The sequence below is a fragment of the Mastigoproctus giganteus genome, chromosome 2 (genome assembly GCF_048544385.1).
Source record: "Mastigoproctus giganteus isolate SK-2022 chromosome 2, ASM4854438v1, whole genome shotgun sequence".
Lineage (NCBI taxonomy): Eukaryota > Metazoa > Arthropoda > Arachnida > Uropygi > Thelyphonidae > Mastigoproctus > Mastigoproctus giganteus.
The window spans coordinates 254,928,697-254,948,878 of record NC_143576.1 but is presented as its reverse complement, the minus strand read 5'-3'; the positions used below and the strand labels follow the sequence as shown (position 1 = coordinate 254,948,878).

At 35.8% G+C, this 20,182-nt stretch overlaps 1 protein-coding gene across 1 annotated transcript in view; it reads right to left on the bottom strand.

Annotated features, from left to right (window-relative positions):
• LOC150090395 (RNA helicase Mov10l1-like) overlaps positions 1-19,669 on the bottom strand; it is a 230,447-nt gene extending 210,778 nt beyond the window's left edge. The window contains exons 1-2 of the mRNA XM_090390298.1: positions 19,638-19,669; positions 17,017-17,187 (exon numbers count right to left, since the gene is read on the bottom strand). Of these exons, the coding sequence (XP_090246424.1) occupies positions 17,017-17,174 (158 nt within the window). The 5' untranslated portion in view covers positions 17,175-17,187; positions 19,638-19,669. The remainder of the gene's footprint in view (positions 1-17,016; positions 17,188-19,637) is intronic.
• Between the last annotated feature and the right edge of the window lie 513 nt (positions 19,670-20,182).

Genomic DNA, 20,182 nt, shown 5'->3' with positions numbered 1-20,182 from the left:
TATCAATATACAGTATTCCCAAAGCAAGGGGAATATTGCAATAAAAATAGCAAATAAATAACAATATCTAAAGGAAAAAAAACTAAAAACCTCATACCAACAACAAATTCAAAATGGGAAGCATTCAAGGAACTAACCTTGGAAGCTACCAGGCTTTACATACCAACCAAGAAATATTGTTCAAGGTTCAGGCCTAAATGGTTGTCAGATGAACTAATGAGACATATGGCAGAGAAGAAAAATGCATGGAATACATACAAATTAATGGGTGACATGGAAGCCTATGATAGATATAAGTTGGTCTGTAACCAAGTCACAAAGGAGATTAGGCAGGCAAAGGCAGATTATGAGAAATCCTTGGCAAAGGACGCAAAGAAAAACAGAAAAGAGTTCTTTACCTATTTAAACTCAAGAAGGAAAGGGATGAATCAGACTGGTCCACTGGATGTTGATGGTTCAACAGTTGAGGATCCAGCTCAGGTGGCTAACAATCTAAACGAGTATTTTGCATCTACATTCACACATGAGGAGTTATTCGGGAAGGGGAATGTCGTAGGTGAAGTAAAGATTGGCAGTGAGCTAGATTATTTTCTAATAACTGAGAGGAAAGTGGAGGAGAAATTGTTGAGGATAAACATAAAAAAGGCACCCGGGGTGGATGGGATCTATCCAGTTATATTAAAGGAGGCAGCAAAGGAAGTAAGCAAACCCCTAGCCATAATTATGAGAGCTTCTTTGGACTCAGGGGAGGTACCCATGGACTGGAGATGTGCAAATGTAACCCCAATTCACAAAGGAGGATCAAAGGCTGACACAAGTAATTATAGACCTGTTAGTTTAACTTCGGTTCCAGGAAAATTAATGGAGGCACTGGTTAAAGAAGCACTGCAGGATCATCTGGACAAGAATTCAGTTATAGCTCAGACACAGCATGGTTTTGTTAAGGGCAGGTCTTGTCTGACCAATTTGATTGGATACTATGATGTAGTCACAAAAGAACTGGATGCAGGGAATAACTTTGATATTATATATTTGGATCTTAGAAAGGCTTTTGATACTGTTGCGCATGGAAGACTGCTGCACAAATTGGAGAAGTGTGGCATTGGAGGCAAATTGCTGCTATGGATAAAGGGATGGTTGAGTGGAAGAAGACAGAGAGTGGTAATCAATGGACACTGCTCAACGTGGACTAATGTTATTAGTGGAGTTCCTCAGGGTTCAGTGTTGGGTCCATTGTTGTTTTCTGTATTTATAAATGATATTGATGATGGTGTATCAGGCTTAATGTCCAAGTTTGCAGACGATACCAAGGTTGGCAGGGTTGTTAAGGACACTACTGATACTATGCTGCTGCAACAGGATCTGGAAAGGTTGAGCAGATGGGCTGCGAGGTGGCAAATGAAGTTTAACATTGACAAATGTAAAGTACTACATATGGGAAACAGTAACCCCAGATCAACGTATCAACTCTGTGGTACTACGCTGACAGTGGTAGAGAATGAAAAGGACCTGGGGGTAATTGTGCAGGCAGATATGAAGTTCTCTGAGCAGTGCAGACGAGCTGCAAGAGTAGCTCATGGTGTCTTGTCAATGATATACAGGAATTTTTCTAGCAGGGACAGGGATGTGATTATTCCCTTGTATAAGGCATTGGTCAGGCCACACCTTGAATACTGTATACAGGTCTGGAGGCCTCATTTCAAGAAGGATGTAGAGCTGCTGGAACGAGTACAGAGAAGGGCAACAAGATTAGTGAATGGAACAAAGGGTTGCTCTTACGAAGAAAGGTTTAAGTTTTGAAAATTACAGAGTCTGGAGACTAGGCATCGGCGAGGTGATCTGATATAGGTGTATAAGGCTTTGAATGGCTTGAGCATGCTCAATGCCGATGGGATTCTTCATCTTGCTCAGAATAATCACCTGAGAGGGCATAAATTCAAATTGAGGAAGGACGGATGTCGGACAGATATGCGGAAATTTGCCTTTAGCCAGCGGGCAGTTGGTTTGTGGAATAGACTCCCATCGCTTGTTGTTGAAGTTGATAGCCTAAATAAATTTAAGGCTCAGCTGGACAGGTATTTCGAACGAATGGAGGGGTGAAATGGGAGTAGTGGTTGTTTTTTTTTTGGCTGATGCTGAATAAGCTTGCTTTCTTGCATCATATGCCTCTACTAATACTAATGCTAATCGCAACATTGTTTAGACAACCTATCTGAGGTAGAGATTAATCGCATTCTCAGGGAGCGATCACTAAACAAAGAAAACTCGAAAGACTTAGAAAGTTTCCCCCAGATCCCCTTAGTACTAAGAAAGTAAGGAAGGAGAAGAATCAAATAGATAATAAGCATAATAAAGACAAAAAAAAAGCAGAACCAGACCTGAGAAAAACAGAAGAAAGGAAATGGGATAAACTGAACAAAATGTCTCATCCTATCAAGCAGATAAACGGTTAAATTATACTTAGAACAATTCATGCACAAACAGACCAACAGGATCACATCTGCCATAAGACTGCAGATTATGAAATGTCGGTCTATATAGGAACCAAGAATTATAGAAGTGAATACAGAGAGAAAGGTTGAAACAGCAACAGAAAAGAAACACAATTACAAGAACATGAATATACTCTTAGTTATGTCCAGGTAGCAAGGACCAACAAAAATGACACATCCCAATCTAGACAAACACATGATATGACAAAGGAAAAGGTTAAAACTAAAGAAACAAATATAGTCATCTTAGAGGCCAAACCAGAATCTTCCCTAAAATCTAGCGTGGATGTAAAGGATACTGTAATTAAAAATCTGAAATAGTAATATTGATGGTGGCCATGTGATGCAAGAAAGCAAGCATATGAGCTTATGCAGCATCAGCCAGAAAAAAAAAAAAAAAAAAAAAATTACAAAACAAATCCCACTAAATGTTTGTCCACTTCCTCCTTGAATTTATTTAAGTTTTCAACTTCCACGACAGATGGAAGTTTGTTCCAGCAACTAACCACTAGCTGGCTAAAGACAAATTTCCACACATCTATTCTAGAACTGTCTTTCCTCAATTTGAATTTATGCCACATCAGGTTCGTAATCTGAGCAAGCGGAAGAATCCCATCAGAATTCAGCATGCTCAACCCATTCAAGGCCTTATACACCTCAATCAGATCACCTCGCAGGTGCCTAGTCTCCAGCTGCTGCAATTTGCAGCACTTAAGCCTTCCTTGGTAAGAGGATCCCTTCATTCCCCTCACAAATCTGGTTGTCCTTCTCTGTACATGCTCAAGCAACTCTACATCCTCCCTAAAATGAGGTCTCCAGACCTGTACGCAGTACTCAAGATGTGGCCTGACCACTGCCTTATACAAAGGGATAATCCCTACTTTTCCCTACCAGCAAAATTCCTGTATATCACTGACAATTAATCCATGACATGCTCTGGCAGGCTGTCTGCATTGCTCAGAAAACTTTATATCTGAATGCACAATTACTTCCAGGTCTCTTTTATTTTCTACCACCCTAATGTAGTAACACACAGTTGGTATATATCTGAATGCACAATTACTTCCAGGTCTCTTTTATTTTCTATCACCCTAATGTAGTAACACACAGTTGGTACGTTTCTCTGGGGTTACTTCTACCATATACAGTACTTTGCATTTGTCAATGTTAAACTTCAGTTGCCACTTCTCAGCCGATCTTCCCAAATTTTCTAGATCCAGCTGATCCAAATTTTCTAGTGGGACCAACTGATGGTAACATCATCAGTTGGTCCCACTGTATAGAATTTCAAACCTGTCTGAGACCAATGTAGTCAACTTTACAAAAGCAAAATCCCTTCGTCTTTAACCCTGTTGGTAGTTACATCTTTAAGTAAATTCCAATTCAGTACAATGTGATCACTGTCACCTACTGGTTCCTTTATCTGCAAATTCTTAATGCATGAATAATCACTGCTGAAAAGCAGATCAAGAGTATTACTCTGTCTGGTTGCCTCTCTAACGTGTTGCTGTAGAAAACGAAAATCCAGTAAATCCACAAAAGTCTTGCTAATGTGCAAGTGACCAACTCACAAGTTTCAATCAATATCTGGAAAGTTAAAATCCCCCATTATAAGACATTCTGGTTTATTGGCCCACTGTTTCTCTGTACAGTTGTTCGTTGTACTCATAAGAGTCTTAGGCCCATAACACACACACTGCTACTCTCATTTCTGCTTTCCCAGTGCTTATGTCACACCAAACTGCACTGGCCACCCAAGTCAACTAGGTGCACTGCCTTATATTCTGTGTTTCTTAACTAACAGCCTAACCCCTCCTCCCCGTCTATCTTTTCTGTACACATTCTACTCCCCAAATTAAAATTCTGCGTTCCTTATATCTGTGTGACAACACATCTGATATCCCAACAATATCCGCCTTTCATGTCTTGACTAGCACTTCAAATTCATCGAATTTATTTACTATACTCCTAGCACTGGTGTACATGCAAGTATACATGCACCTATTCTTACTCTTAATTACCCTAACACAACCCATGTATTTACTTGTTCCATGATGACTACCAGCAGTTCTTGAAATCCCCAGCACCTTGCTTTCCAGACTGCTACTCATTCCAATAGAAGCAGTACAAGAATCACTTTCACCTCTGCTAGTGGCTACTGTTAATCTATTAGTCTGTGATTCCACCCAAGTTAGCAGTTTTCTGACCCAAATAACACTGCCTCGATAGCATCAGCAAATATTCTTGCACCCTTTCTATTTAAGTGTATCCCATCTCTGTAGAAGCAGTCTCTCCTGTTAACAAGCATAGACCGTGCTAAGAAAAATTCTACCCCAGGGGCCTTACACAATCTCTCAAGGGCCGAATTGATTGACAAGGCTCTTGGGCTTTCATCATATACTCCCTCTTATAGTGTCTGGGCAGAATTACAGACACTTTCAAATTTAACCCAACTCGCAACTTTTTTTTTCAACACTGACCTGTACTTGTCGAATAAGTCTTTGGATCTCCTTCTCTTAATGCCAATGTGAGGGACATAAATAAATTGAAAAATAAGACTGTAAGACAGATTTGTAAAAAGTTGCTTTCAGCCAGAGAGTAATTGATTGTTGGGACAAACTTCCATGTGGTGTTGTGAAAATGGGTGGTCTGAATAATTTTTAGAAGAATTAGACAAATTATTAGAGGAATGGACAGATGAGGCAGGCAGTGATTTTTTGTTTTGTTTTCCTGGCTGATGCTGTATAAGCTTTGCTCCATGCATCATTTGTCACCAATAATACTAATTCTAATTTGCATCTCACACCACAATGCCAAATTTTATGGTTTTAGATATCACCAGAATAGCTATAAGAAACAACATGGGAAAATAGAAAGTTCAATCTAGTTCTGAGAAATACTATCTTCTTCCCCAGCACCTCTAAAACCAGATACAACACCTAGGAATTAAGTGGCCAATGCAGTAAAACCCATCTCAGTCAGTTGTAGACATTACCACATTTTCTTTCAAAAATTTATAAATTTTTAAATTTGTAACTGTTCAACTAAGCTTTCAATAAATTTTTAGAAAACTTTATTGAAAGCTAGGTTGAGCAGTTATCTTTTTGTTTTGTTTTTTAACATATATTATACTTATTTTCTTCACAGAGGTATTTTTTTAGAAAGCTATAACACAGAAAAGTTTTTCCAAGAATAACGGCCATCCACAACAATGACACATATGGCCACAGAACAGCATAAGTTACCACACAGCAAACTGTGATCAATGGTGCAATTGGTTTATGGCACATTAAAAAAGGGTACATACTGGTTAGTAGTTTACCAACAGAGCTTTTATAAGCATTTTGATATGACTTTATTAAGGCACAGCAGATAAAGCCTTGATAAAGATTAACAGATCTACGAAAACTATCAGCAAACTGTTAGGTGCTCATCGGTATGTTCTGTAGAACAACTGTGTCAATTTGTTCACAATTTGTCATGAGGGTCCCCAATGGAGACTTCTTGTTTCTTTCTTTCCCTAAACTAACTTATTTGATTAAAACTGTTACATACAGTAAGATTAGGAAAATGTAAATAAGTTAATAAAATTTTTATTTCTAATTTTCAGTTGAAAGAAGCTAATGCACTTGCTCAGCAGTATAATGTTACTTGACACAATTCATTGCCACTGACTGTAGTTTGCCCTCTTTGCAGTCACAGGCCATCACCGTGGTTGACCATGCAAAAATGCAGCAAGTAGTAGTAGTAGTAGTAGTAGTAGTAGTAGTAGTGGCACTTGATGCAAGAAAGCAAGTGTAGGAGCTTATGCAGCATCAGCCAAAAAAAAAAAAAAAAAAATTACACCATACCCTCCAATTGCCTGTCCAGTTCCTCCTTAAATTTATTTAACCTATCAACTTCCACAACGACAGATGGAAGTTTGTTCCAGCAATTAACCACCCGCTGGCTAAAGGCAAATTTCCGCACATCTATTCTACATCTATCCTTTCTTAATTTGAACTTATGTCCCCGTAGGTTCGTATTCTGAACAAGTGGGAGGATCCCATCAGAATTCAGCGTGCTCAACCCATTCAAGGCCTTATAGACCTCAATCAGATCACCGCGCAGGTGCCTAGTCTCCAGCCACTGCAATTTGCAGAACTTAAGCCTCTCTTGGTAAGAGGATCCCTTCATTCCCCTCACCAATCGTGTTGCTCTTCTCTGTACACGCTCAAGCAAATCTACATCCTTCCTAAAATGAGGCCTCCAGACCTGTACGCAGTACCCAAGGCGTGGCCTGACCATTGCCTTATACAGAGGGACAATCACCTCCTTTTCCCTGCTAGCAAAATTCCTATATATCATTGACAAAACCCCATGACCTGCCCTAGCAGCCTGTCTACATTGCTCAGAAAACTTCATATCTGACTGCACAATTACTCCCAGGTCTTTTTCATTTTCTACCACCTTAAGTGTAGTACCACACAGTTGGTACGTTTCTCTGGGGTTACTTCTACCCATATGCAGTACTTTGCATTTGTCAAGGTTAAACTTCAGTTGCCACTTCTTAGCCCATCTGCCCAAATTATCTAGATCCTGTTGCAGTAGCACACTGCCATTACTGTCATTAACAACCCTGCCAACCTTCGTGTCATCTGCAAACTTCGACATTAAGCCTGATATACCTTCGTCAATATCATTGATAAATATACAAAACAACAGTGGACCCAACACCGAACCCTGTGGGACTCCACTAATAACATTAGTCCACGAAGAGCAGCACCCATTGATTACCACCCTCTGTCTTCTCCCACTTAACCATCCTTTTATCCATTGTAGCAACTTACCCTCAATACCATTCTGCTCCAATTTGTACAGTAGTCTTCCATGCGCAACAGTGTCAAAAGCTTTCCTGAAATCCAAGTATATGATATCAAAATTATTTTTTGCATCCAGTTCCTTTGTGACCACATCATAATAACCAATCAAATTTGTCAGACAAGACTTTCCCTTAACAAACCCATGCTGTGTCTGAATTATTGCTGCAGTCTTGTCTAGATGATCCTGCAATGCATCTTTAACCAGTGACTCCATTATTTTACCCGGAACAGAAGTTAAACTAACTGGTCTGTAATTATTCGTGTCACCCTTCGAACCTCCTTTGTGAATTGGGGATACATTTGCACATCTCCAGTCCGTGGGAACCTCCCCTGAATCCAAGGATGCTCTCATAATTATGGCTAAGGGTTTGCTTAGTTGCTTTGCCGCCTCCTTTAATATAACTGGATAGATCCCATCCGCCCCAGGTGCCTTTCTTATGTTTAACTTCAACAATTTCTCCTCCACTTTGCTCTCAGTTATTACAAAATCATTAAGCACACTGCTACAATTTGATAACCTTCTTCCATTTTCAAACTGTAATGATTCCTCACGTGTGAATGTAGATGCAAAATACTCATTCAGTTTGTTTGCTATCTGAGCAGGATCATCAACAGTCGAACCATCGATGTCAAGTGGACCAATCATATTCAGCCCCTTCCTTTTAGAGTTTATATAAGTAAAGAAATCCTTGCTGTTTTTCTTAGCATCTTTTGCCAAAGATTTCTCGTAATCCGCCTTTGCCTGCCGAACCTCCTTTGTGACCTGATTACAGACTAGCTTATATCTGCTACAGGCTTCTGCATCGCCTGATAATTTATATGCATCCCATGCATTTTTCTTCTCTGTCACGAGTCTCATTAGTTCATTTGATAACCATTTAGGCCTAAACCTTGAACAATATTTCTTCATCGGTATGAAAAGTCTAGTAGCTTCCACGATTAATTCCTTGAATGCTTCCCACTTAGATTTTACTGTTTGTAACATCGTCAGTCGATCCCACTGTACAGAATTTAAAAACTGTCTGAGACCACTGTACTCCCCTTTACGGAAGCAAAAACCCTTTCCTTTACCCCTGACGGTAGTTACCTCTTTGAGTAAATCCCACTTCAGCACACTGTGATCACTGCCACCTAGTGGTTCCTTTATCTGCAAATTCTTAATACACGAATGATCACTGCTGATAACCAGATCAAGAGTGTTACTTTCTCTGGTTGCCTCTCGAACATGCTGCTGCAGAAAACAATCATCCAATAAATCCACAAAAGTCTGACTAGTGTGTGAGTGCCCAACCCACAAGTTCCAGTCAATATCTGGGAAGTTAAAATCCCCCATTATAAGACATTCCGATTTACTAGCCCACTCTATTTCTCTGTACAATTGTTCATTGTACTCATTCGAGTCATTAGGCCTATAACACACTCCTACTCTTATTTTTGCTTTTGCAGTGCTTATGTCACACCAAACTGACTCAACAGTGCACTGTCCATCTATATCAACTGGATGCACTTCTTTTGATTTTATGTTTTTCTTAATTAACAGCATAACACCTCCTCCCTTTCTGTCCTGTCTATCCTTTCTGTACACATTGTACTCCCCAAATTCCAGTTCTGCATTCCTTATATCTTTGTGACACCACGTCTCTGCTATCCCAACAATATCCGCCTTTGATGTCTTGACCAACACTTCAAATTCATCAAATTTATTTACTATACTTCTAGCATTGGTATACATGCAAGCATACATGCTCCTATGCCTATTCCTTGTTACCCTAACACATCCCATATACCCAACTATTCCAGGATGACTGCCATCCGTCCCTGAAACCCCCAACACCCCTCGCTCCAGGTCGCTTCTTATTCTAATAGAAGTTGTGCAAGAATCACCTTCACCTCTGCCTGCGGTTACTGTTAAACTATTAGTCTTTGTATCCCCCCAAGCTAGCAGTTTTCCGACCCACCTAACACTGCCTCGATAGCATCAGCAAATATTCTTGCACCCTTTCTATTTAAGTGTATCCCATCCCTGTAGAAGCAATCTCTCCTGTTAACAAGTACAGTCCAGGCTGAAAAAAATTCTACCCCTTGAGCCTTGCACAATCTTTCCAGGGCCAATGCACAATGACCATAAATCACTGCTAATAACAAAAGGCTTTTAAAAACTCCCTGTACCTGTATATTTAATATCCCCTTCAAAACACATTAGAAGCCAGCATAGTATAGGCATGCACTTGCAGACATGAGAACATAGTATATAATCAGACTCTGTATCAGAGCAGTCACATTGCTGTCTAGTGTAAAATAATAATAATGTAATATACCATAATATTTTCAATGAAATTAAAAACACATTATCTAATAAAGTCATTAAGAACATAAGGATTCTTTGCAACAAGTTTTACTTGCATACACATTACAACTTACTAAAAAGTATAGTGTAAGTTAGAAAATAAATTATAAAAGAAAAATTATAAATGATAATTTTTTTTATAAATTATAAAAAATAAAATTATAAATTATATTATAAAACTGATAAAAGAATTATTTTTTATATTATTATTTTTTTATGTTCCATGGCTAACCAGACAGCCGATTAACAAATAAAATATCTTAATTCTGAATGTGAAAAAAATTTCATATATGTAAATAAAAGCTATACGAGGCAGTGTTAATTGTCTAGTATACTATACTTGCCTAGTATAGTATACCTAGTATTTGCTTAAGCAATACTAGGCAATTTATGTTAGAAACATGAATGACATGCCAAATGCAATATCAGGAATTTTTTGGGGCACAGAGCTTTCTCACTAAAAAAAAAAAAACACTGACTTATCAAACAGAATTCAGTCCATGTTTCTAAAGCTTCACTAGTAAAAAATATATAATGACCACACTGTTCCACCAATCTCGTATGCTTCTTCTGAAGCATGGTGCACAGTGGCTAATTTTAATGTTAAGCTGATAAAATCTTCAGAATATCAAATGGGCTAACTTAAAATCAAAAGATTTAATTACCACATCTAAAACCTGAAGGAGCTTAATCACCACCTTGTCCCTGCTGGCAAACTACAGGAAACAAACAACACAGAATGTCACCAGTAACCGAGCAGGAAGGCTGTGCAAGGACATTCCACTGGAGAACACAAACATCCCATACAAGACAAATATTGTAAAATTATGAACGTGCATGTCTTTTTATGTTAAACAACCCAACTGCCTCAAAAAACCCTAATATCCATTTTTATTTTTTTTACAGGATGAAGAAAGATAATCCAAAACATTAATTTTTTAAATCGTCAATCCTTTTGTCAAACGTTATCGTCTCTTTCCCTCTGGCCAGCAATGGCCTCGTATATCCTCCAAAAAATAAAAACTGCTTCTATTAGATAAATGAATTAAGTTTATAGACAGAATGTTCATGGACCCTCTGTAGAATTAATAAATAAATATGAGGTTGACCCTGCTATGTTATGTGAAAATTCATTTTAAAAGGAAATTATTGACAAAAAATAAAGAAAAAAACCTAATAACAAAATACTGGCTATGTTATACTACTGCTGACCATCTGTATTACATATGTAATTTTGTAGCAATCTGTCTATTATCTTCTTCTGTAATGTTAAATGTTATTATTAAGTTACATTATATTGTAGCATTCCTTCAATGTTATAAATTATACAACTGTATAATTTATAAATGTATAAATTTCAGAATGCAAGCCCCTCTGTCTACTTGTGATAAGATTAGAAGTACCCTATGTGCTTTCGCTTATAATAAACAGATATTTAGTTTATTTATTACCCAGATATGCTACCTCACATACAGTACAGTGTAAAATTTGTTGTTCGTGAGCTCATTTCTTTCGATGCTATGATCTTCATATTAAAAGAAGACTGAAACGCTTTTAAACTAGATGAGATTTAAATATTCCAAGTTAGAAATTATATACAGATGGAAACCAGATATTTTGTGGTATGTTTCCACAATTTCTTTGATGACTGTTGTTGCTACTTCATTGTTACAATAAAAAAACAGACAAGTACAGTCAGTCCTCGTATAGCACGATAGTTGTGTTCCTAGAAACCCTCGTGCAATGCAAAATCGTGCAATATAAACAACAGGCCCTGTGGGAAAAATAGGGTTAGGTGCTGACCACCCAAGATTGAACACACATTTGTAACCAAAACATTACCAAATACAATAAATAATCATAATAAAATACTTACGTATTTTATTACAACTATTACGTAATAAAATATTGCTAATGCTTTTGCTTCTATCGTAAGCAAACTTGTTTTTTGTTTGATTTTCTATCCAAACAGATGACAGCCGTTCCATCTCTTCCAATTCTTTGTGTCTTAATCTAATGGATTTTAATTACACTTTGAGTTGTTCCTGCTATGAAAGTTGTTTTTATTTCTCAGCTTTCTTTGTAATTCTCGGCGTTGCCTCATTTAGGCCTGTAGCACGTGCAATATTACATGGTCTTTCATTTCGCTCAAAGCGTTTCACGATTTCATATTTTTTCTCTATCGACAGAGGCAGACTGGCCATAAGCCTTACCAGCGAAACCCCGGTGGGCTGGTGGCCGGTGTGATTTTGGCCATAAACCATAGTATGAGGCCACTATAAATTTTCCCGGGTAAGAATTTTTGACCCAGTCCGCCTCTGTTTATCGATACAGTATTGCTTTTCTTTTTCTCTGAATCTGCAGTGTCTTCACCAGGATGCTTCCTTTTCACACCTTTTAATTAAGTATTTTACTCATTTTTAGGGAATAAAGCACAATTACAAAACGAGGAGGCACGCTTGATACACATAAACAAAGCTGCACACGTGTAGCAACTGAATAAACAACACCGTAAAGGCAGAGATACACTATTAACACCTCACATTTTACTAAAGCACATTTCTAGGAGTTACTACCATAAAACAATAAAAACAATTTCCAGTTGCATTTCTGCTAGTGGAATCTGCTATAAACTGGTAGTAAACTCGATCTAATTACATTTATGATTATACCGATAGCTGGAATTGTGTTGGTTTTTACGTTATTATGGTGAAATGTGTTTCCCCTTCACTGATATAAAAAACAAATACATTTTCAGAATCTTCTCTTCGTTCCTATCGTGTTGCGTTCAGTTGGGGTGATTCCGTGTTCGACTGCCATTTCTTGTAAACACAAAGGCGAATCGTGCATAAGCGAATTCAGTTCGTGTTATATAAGATATCGTTCCCCTATTTATAAATCGTGTATGATCGAATTCGTGTAATGTAAACACGTGTTATACGAGGACTGACTGTATTTGATATACACAACCTTATTTTTCAATTGGAAATAAACAGATATTTAGATCTTACATAGGTTAAAAGTGCTTCAGTTCTGTTTTAACATAATTACAGTACCTATACAACATGCTGCTAAAGGAGCATCAAAAAAAAAACACTCTGGTCTTCATTTTTCATTATTATGGGCACATTGCACCTTTTTTTCTTTTCTTTTTGTATTTTTTTTTTTTTTTTTTTTTTTTGACAATTCACAGTTAGAATCATTAACTGTGAATATCTCAGAATGATTAAATTAAGATTAAACACTTCTTACCATGTGATTGTACTGTTGAAACTGCCGCAAAAATTTTGTTTACAAGAAACAACTATTACCTGTATGCAAATAAACAAAAAAAAAAAAAAAAAAACATAAAAATAAGAAAAAAATAATAATAATTAACAGCTGAAAATTAAAAAGAATAAAAAGAAATAGTGTTACACCACCACAAGAAACAAACAACACAGAATGGAGCCTGCAACCAAGCAGGAAGGCTGTGCAGGGACATCCCACTGGTGAATACAAACATCCCATACAGGATAAATATGAGGAGTGCTGATAAATTCTCGGACCAACTGGCTTCCATTTTTTTTTTTTGACAAAATTCATGTAAATTATGAAAGAGCATATCTTTTTAATTTAAACAACCCATTTGCTTCAAAAAACCCAAATATCCATTTTTATTTTTTACAGGATGAAAAAAAGATGTCAGTCCAAAACATTGCTTCCAGCAAAACAAAGTAGAGCAGTTATTAAATACCTGTTTCTACAGGAGACACTTTTCCTAACATTGCCAACACTTAATGCTGACATGTTCATGACATTATGAGAACAGTGTCCATGCTATTCAACAACTAACAAAAGCTGGGTTGAAAAATTTAAAATGAATTTTTTTGACACTGAAGATGCAGAAAGAATAGGAAGACCAGTTTTCGTGACAGTGCCTTAAAATATCAATGCTATTCACCCCATGAAATTTGTCTAATAGACAAATTTTGGCTAAACAGATCGCTGCAATTCTAGGCATGTCCAGAGAACAAGTTAGATATGTTATTCATGATATTTTGGACATACAGAAACTTTCTGCCAAATGGGTCCCCAAATATCCGAATGCTGATCAAAAGTGATAGCATGTTCTGTCTTCATCTGCCATTCTTCACCATTCTGAGAATGGTGCCAATGTTTTTTGGTGCAAACCATCATGATGAATGAAACGTTGTTTCATTATGATCCAGGGACCAAAGAACAGTCAAAGGAGTGAGGACACAGTACACCCCCATCAAAAGAAGTTCTGCAACCAGTATGCTGGAAAGGTCATGGCCTGTGTCAATTTGGGACAAGGATAGGATTTTGTTTATTGACTACCCGGAAAATGATAAAATGATAACTACTGAGCATTATCCATCACTTTTGGACAAATTGAAGCATAAATTAAAGGCCAAACACAGGGAAAAGCTAACCCAAGTCATGTTGATTTTGATTGTTCAAACACATGACAAATTGCTGAACTAGACTTCTGGCTTCCTCATCATCCACATTCAGAAATCTTGCACTGTCAGACTACTACTACTAACTCTGACCAAATGTCAAAAAACATTTAAATTTGCATAAAATGGTGCAAACTTGATACCCAAATCATATGAGCAATAGAAGCTTGGTTTGGGAAGCAGTCTTCCAATTTCTATTTGAGAGGTTTACAAATGCTGGAACATCATTAGAGAAAGTGTGTGGAATTGAAAAGTGAATATGTTGAATAAACTATGTATATAATTGGATTATATTGTGTTTTCTATTATAGGCCAATAGAAACTTATATCAGCACCCCCTCATAACAAAATAAAAGGAAGATAAAGGGAACCACAGAAATTATTTCATCAGGAGCCATACCTATATATCCCAATAATGTTGCATTTCCATAGCAAACTGTTGAAAGGCAACCATGCAATCAATGGTGCACTTATAATATCTGTGAAAGACAAAAGTAGAGAAATAGTAGTAGTAGCAGTGGTGGCATGTGATGCAAGAAAGCAAGTGTATGAGCTTATGCAGCATCAGCCAAAAAAAAATCACACCATTCCCTCCAAATACCTGTCCAGTTCCTCCTTAAATTTATTTAACCTATCAACTTCCACAACGACAGATGGAAGTTTGTTCCACCAATTAACCACCCGCTGGCTAAAGGCAAATTTCCGCACATCTATTCTACATCTGTCTTTTCTTAATTTGAATGTATGCCCCCTTAGGTTTGTAATCTGAACAAGTGGAAGGATCCCATCAGAATTCAGCATGCTCAATCCATTCACGGCCTTATACACCTCAATCAGATCACTGCGCAGGTGCCTAGTCTCCAGCCACTGCAATTTGCAGAACTTAAGCCTCTCTTGGTAAGAGGATCCCTTCATTCCCCCTCACCAATCTTGTTGCCCTTCTCTGTACACGCTTAAATGACAGACTTAAATATGGTGAGCCCTCTACAGTCAAACATAAGTAAACAAAACTACACAATGTAAATTTTCATGTTGACCTGTATTAAATCAACTAACCAAACTAAATGCAAATATGCAAAATAAAATAAAACCACAATACAAAGAAAGGGTATAATAAAAAAAAAATAACCAAAGCAATAATCCAGCATAACCTTAGTTTAATCATTTTGTGATAACACAATGTACGTTTTCTTCTTTTTTTTTTTTTTGATGCAAATATTTCATTAAATAAACATCAGATCAAGAGACTGTTCAAAACACTTTCCGTTTATTTCTGGACAAGGAATCATTTCCTATACCATTAATGGTGCACTATATCCTGTATATATAAATGTATATATCTAATATACAGGATGTTTCAAATGGATGAGTCAAAAATTCTGGTACCTGTTCTAGAGTTCAAAATAATAAAGGGAAGGGGAGGAACAAGTCCAATTCTGAAGTGTTATAGAACTCTTCTATGACTGGTTAAAGTTTTAAAATTGGCTATGGAGTTCTGGTTGCCAATAAATAATAAAATAAATAAGAATAAGCAGACACATACCTATTAATGCATGCCAAGTAGATATCTGCTTATCCCTGTCTATTTTATTAATTCTTCCACTAAAAACTTCATAGCCTTTGTTTAAAATTCAAATGGCAATACCTCTATAACCATTCAAAATCACACACATTTATAGAATTTTTTTCTTATTTTTGATCCTAGGAATATACCCCAGAATTTTTGCATATATTTTTTTAGCAGAATTAATTTTTTTTCAAAAAGGTTTTTCAGAGGCATATTTTCAGTAAAATCAATACAAGTTTTGTTTCATTGAAAATGTGAAAATAAGAGGTGTTTTCCCCTCTTATTTTCACATTTTTAAATTTTTTATTAAATTTTTAAAAATCACATTTAACCTGAAATTAGTCATGCAGGGTTGATTCGACCCAACACAACTAACAGATTTTGAGTTTCATCCACTCCTGTCCAAACAGCTGAAACTCCTAATAACTGTTTGCCAAAAATGATTTCTTTGAATTGTTTTCAAAAAATTCTAAAAATATTAATCACACAATTAGTAAAAATTCATGATTAAATTAAACTTAATTATATGCAGTTGTAGATTGAAAAGATATTGATAGTCATTTTGCTTTACTTCAGCGAGTTCCTCTAATCAGTAACACACACATTGGCTTTATGATATTGCTGCATCATCTGGAATCAAACTGTTTACGCACAATTTCATGTTTCACACAGCAAGCACTGCTGTTAGCAACACACTCTCCTTGAATCAAAACATGCATTGAAGAGTGAGGTTTTTAAATTTGTATTCACTCTCTGACAGGTCTAAAGCAAGTTTTAATTTTCAAAAATTAATTTAAAATGTGTTTTTAATATAGAACATGGACTTTTCATAGTTGTGTTCCAAAAAGATGGAAATTATGTGTGGCATCAAAAAAAATTATTTTTTGCTCATTTTTTTAAATTTTTGTGGGCACAGAGGAATTTCGCATTTTTCCATGACTAACACAGGATTAAAAAGTAATGTAATTCAATAGTAAAATGAGAAGTATTTGTATATATAGGAAAAAAAAAATAAATAAATAACTTTTTTGGAAATAAAAAGGAATCTATCAGACTCTATACCACCATTATTGTTACAATTCTGACTCCAGTGCTACCAGGTAAACTGAAGTTGAACCGTTACTATAAAGGCAATTTATAGAAGCATTTCATGTCACTCAGCTACAGCAACTTGTCTAATGCGACAGTGACATAATCTGCCATCCTGTCATTGTAAAATCTAAAAGTTCTTAAATCTAAAGTATTTTCAAAATTCAAATAAAATAAATAAATAAATAAAAAATACCTATTTTTCCCAACATCTTCTGTCTCAAATAATTTTTCATTTTCACTCTCCTTTTTAACATTCTGTTCACTTTCCAAACTTGGCAAGTCTGGATATGGATTATCTTTTTTGCTTAGCCTTTGTATATAAGATGCTGCTTTACCTAATATACTTAGCATATTCCATTAAAATCTATAACCAAATGACAGAAATAAATCAAATTAGCAATGCTAATTTAAATTAACTAATACAGTACCAAACTTCACAGTAAACAATATAAGCACATATACCATATAAATAAATCAGGACTAGTTTAAACATATTCCAGAAATCTGCAAAATATATAGTTGATTCCTCCCAGTATGGTTAAATAATGAACTGTAACTTTATTATTAATTTAAAGTATACTTTTTATTATAATTAGGAGAAAAAAACTGAACCATAGTCCATTACAGGAGAGTTGTATAGGCTTCTGATGAAAGGCCTGAATCTGTTGTTTAGTCATTGTGGAGTGAGGCACTTACTGGGTCTTTGATCTTTTGTTGCATTTATAATTAAGAGAGTCTTGTGTGGCTCTCTGGTTAGAAGCTGAAAGAGAATGGAGATTCTTGCATACTTGTAGGATTTTATCTTTGAGCAACTGGAAATATTTTTCGCTGAAGCTTACATTTCTTCCTGTTTATGGCTGTGGATCTGAAGTTTTTTTATAAAACAGGCATCCTTGAATGCCTGTCTGGAGTAGATGTAGTTAGTGTAGAGGATCAATGCTGATATGAGGTCCAACTCTGACCACAAAAATCAGACCACACTGAAAGGTGGAGTCTGATTTTTCTACTTGTCTGTACCCAATCCTTTCAGCTTCTAATCCCACTACTACTCACTTCTCACCAGACAAACACAGAAGACCCTATAATTAGGAATTACACAACAAGAGATCCAAAACCTAAAGAGGACTTCCAATTTCTTACTGTTTTAAAGGAGACCACACTACAGAATGGCAACGCGACAAATCCAAAGCTCCATCAAAAGCTTCAACTTCACAATGTCAAGGCAAGACTATCCAGAGCCCAGGAGTCCCTACTCCAGAATAACCTGACAACTGATCCACGCCCCCTAAAACAATTTCCACTCCAGGATGAGTCTCCTAGGGCTCACCAGTATAACCTCAGATGATGAAGATGACTCCAGTTAGAAAATAAATGAATTTAAAATTTTTAGGAACCCATGTAGTAGTAATACATGTACTGTTCAAGATATTCACCACTTTGTGAACACTTTGCCCAATTTTAATTATTCCAAATTTTACCTCTAAGCATTTAGGGTATAAGCCTCAAGCTATGGGAGAGTATGGACTTGGCAAACACGGGGTCCTCAGCTGAATATCATCATTCTTCTCTTTCTTGCATTCTTGGTGATTCCCTTTTACTTCTGACTCTCTCAGGGTAACGTGGGAAATTGTTTTTTGGCTGGTGCAGCATAAGCCTCAAGGTTTCCTTGCATCATGTGGCTAATAATAATAATAAAAATAACAGGGTTTATCTATGAACTCAAGTAAAGTCCCAGCAGAATGGAGACATGCAAATGACTCTCCAATTTACAAAAGTGGTTCCAGGGTGAAATGGGTAATTACAGATCTGTACATTTAACTTCTGTGGCCGGAAAATTATGGTGTCCACAATCAACAACATATACTTTTTATTAGCATCTTGACAGGAACAGAACTAATCTCATAACATTTTATCAAATAAAAATTTTGGCACAGTATATTTAATTTTTAATAAAGATGTTGATACCATCACACTAAAATGCCTTTTGCACATTATTGGAACAATAATGTGAGGAGACTATATTGAAAAATAATGCACAGCTGTTAGTGTAACTCTTCAGCTTCACAGTGAGACTGCAAACTTCTTAACACCTCTTTCATATTGTTGAAATTAATTTCCACCTTGTGTTTTGGAGTTAGGAAGTTTGAATAAATTTAAAGGACTGTAAAACTATTAGAAGTGTTGGACAAATGATGTTTGATTATTTTTTTCCTTGTTGCCCCCACTTCATTTTAGTTTTGGTATTAATAGTGGTAAATTATGTTATATTATTTTGCCAATAATAATAAAATAATTTAATTCAATTTAAATAAAACTATGAAAATACATGAAAACAAAATAAGGAAATTATGTGCCAGATAATTTGAATTAATATATGCTTTGCCATTTTCTGTATAAATACACTAATTATTGAGGGAATAATGCACTAAAAATGGGAGGGGAGAATATTTGTGGGGTTTTTTTTTTCATCTTGAAACCTTCCACTTCTGTTCCACTTTTCGAATCAATTTGCAATTTTTTTTTTTTTTTTCACCTGATTTTCCGCATTTTTTGAAATCACGTAAGAGACTTCCAATAAAATTTAGAAAATATACTCGAAATTACATGTTATAGAAATTCACCAAACAAAAAAATAAAATAACAGCAATAATAATAAAAAAATAACATAAACCATATCAGTTACCATGTTAATTGTTAATTTGTTAATATTTAGGGATTCAATAAATCATTTGTAACGGAAAATTGTATAATCTATTGGTAAAATCCATATAATATTGTTTTTTTTAATTCTGCCATAAAAAATCTATAGCTTACCAATCACACAAATGCAAAGAATTATACATATATTCAAACCATTTTGAATACCAGAGCATGAAAAATGTGGCAATTCGAAAACTCATGTTCCAAGTTGTTTTTGGAATATTAAATCAATTTTTACAATGGAGATGAGCATTTCAGTCACATAAAAAAATTGGTCTCTTTGTTTTTAATGTGAAAGCGTTTTTTTTTTAATATATTTAATTTAAAAACTCACACTTTAAATAAAATTCTTTTTTATTTTTTGTATTATTTCGTTTCCGTCTTTAGCGCCAACTCACAAACACCAACCAAGAAGAATACAAATTGTTTTCAAATGTTTGATTTCTGGAAAGAAACTCCGACTCACCAAAGGTGAAAAAAATATATAATTACACTAGTTTTATGTTTTTCTCCGACTCACCATCAAAAAAAATTTTTTTACCATACATCCACAATAAAAATATGTGATTCTGAACTGAAATAAACGATCTGATTCCGAAAATCACCATATCACGTCTACATCAAAAGATCTACCAACTTTTAAAGGGATATATACGTAT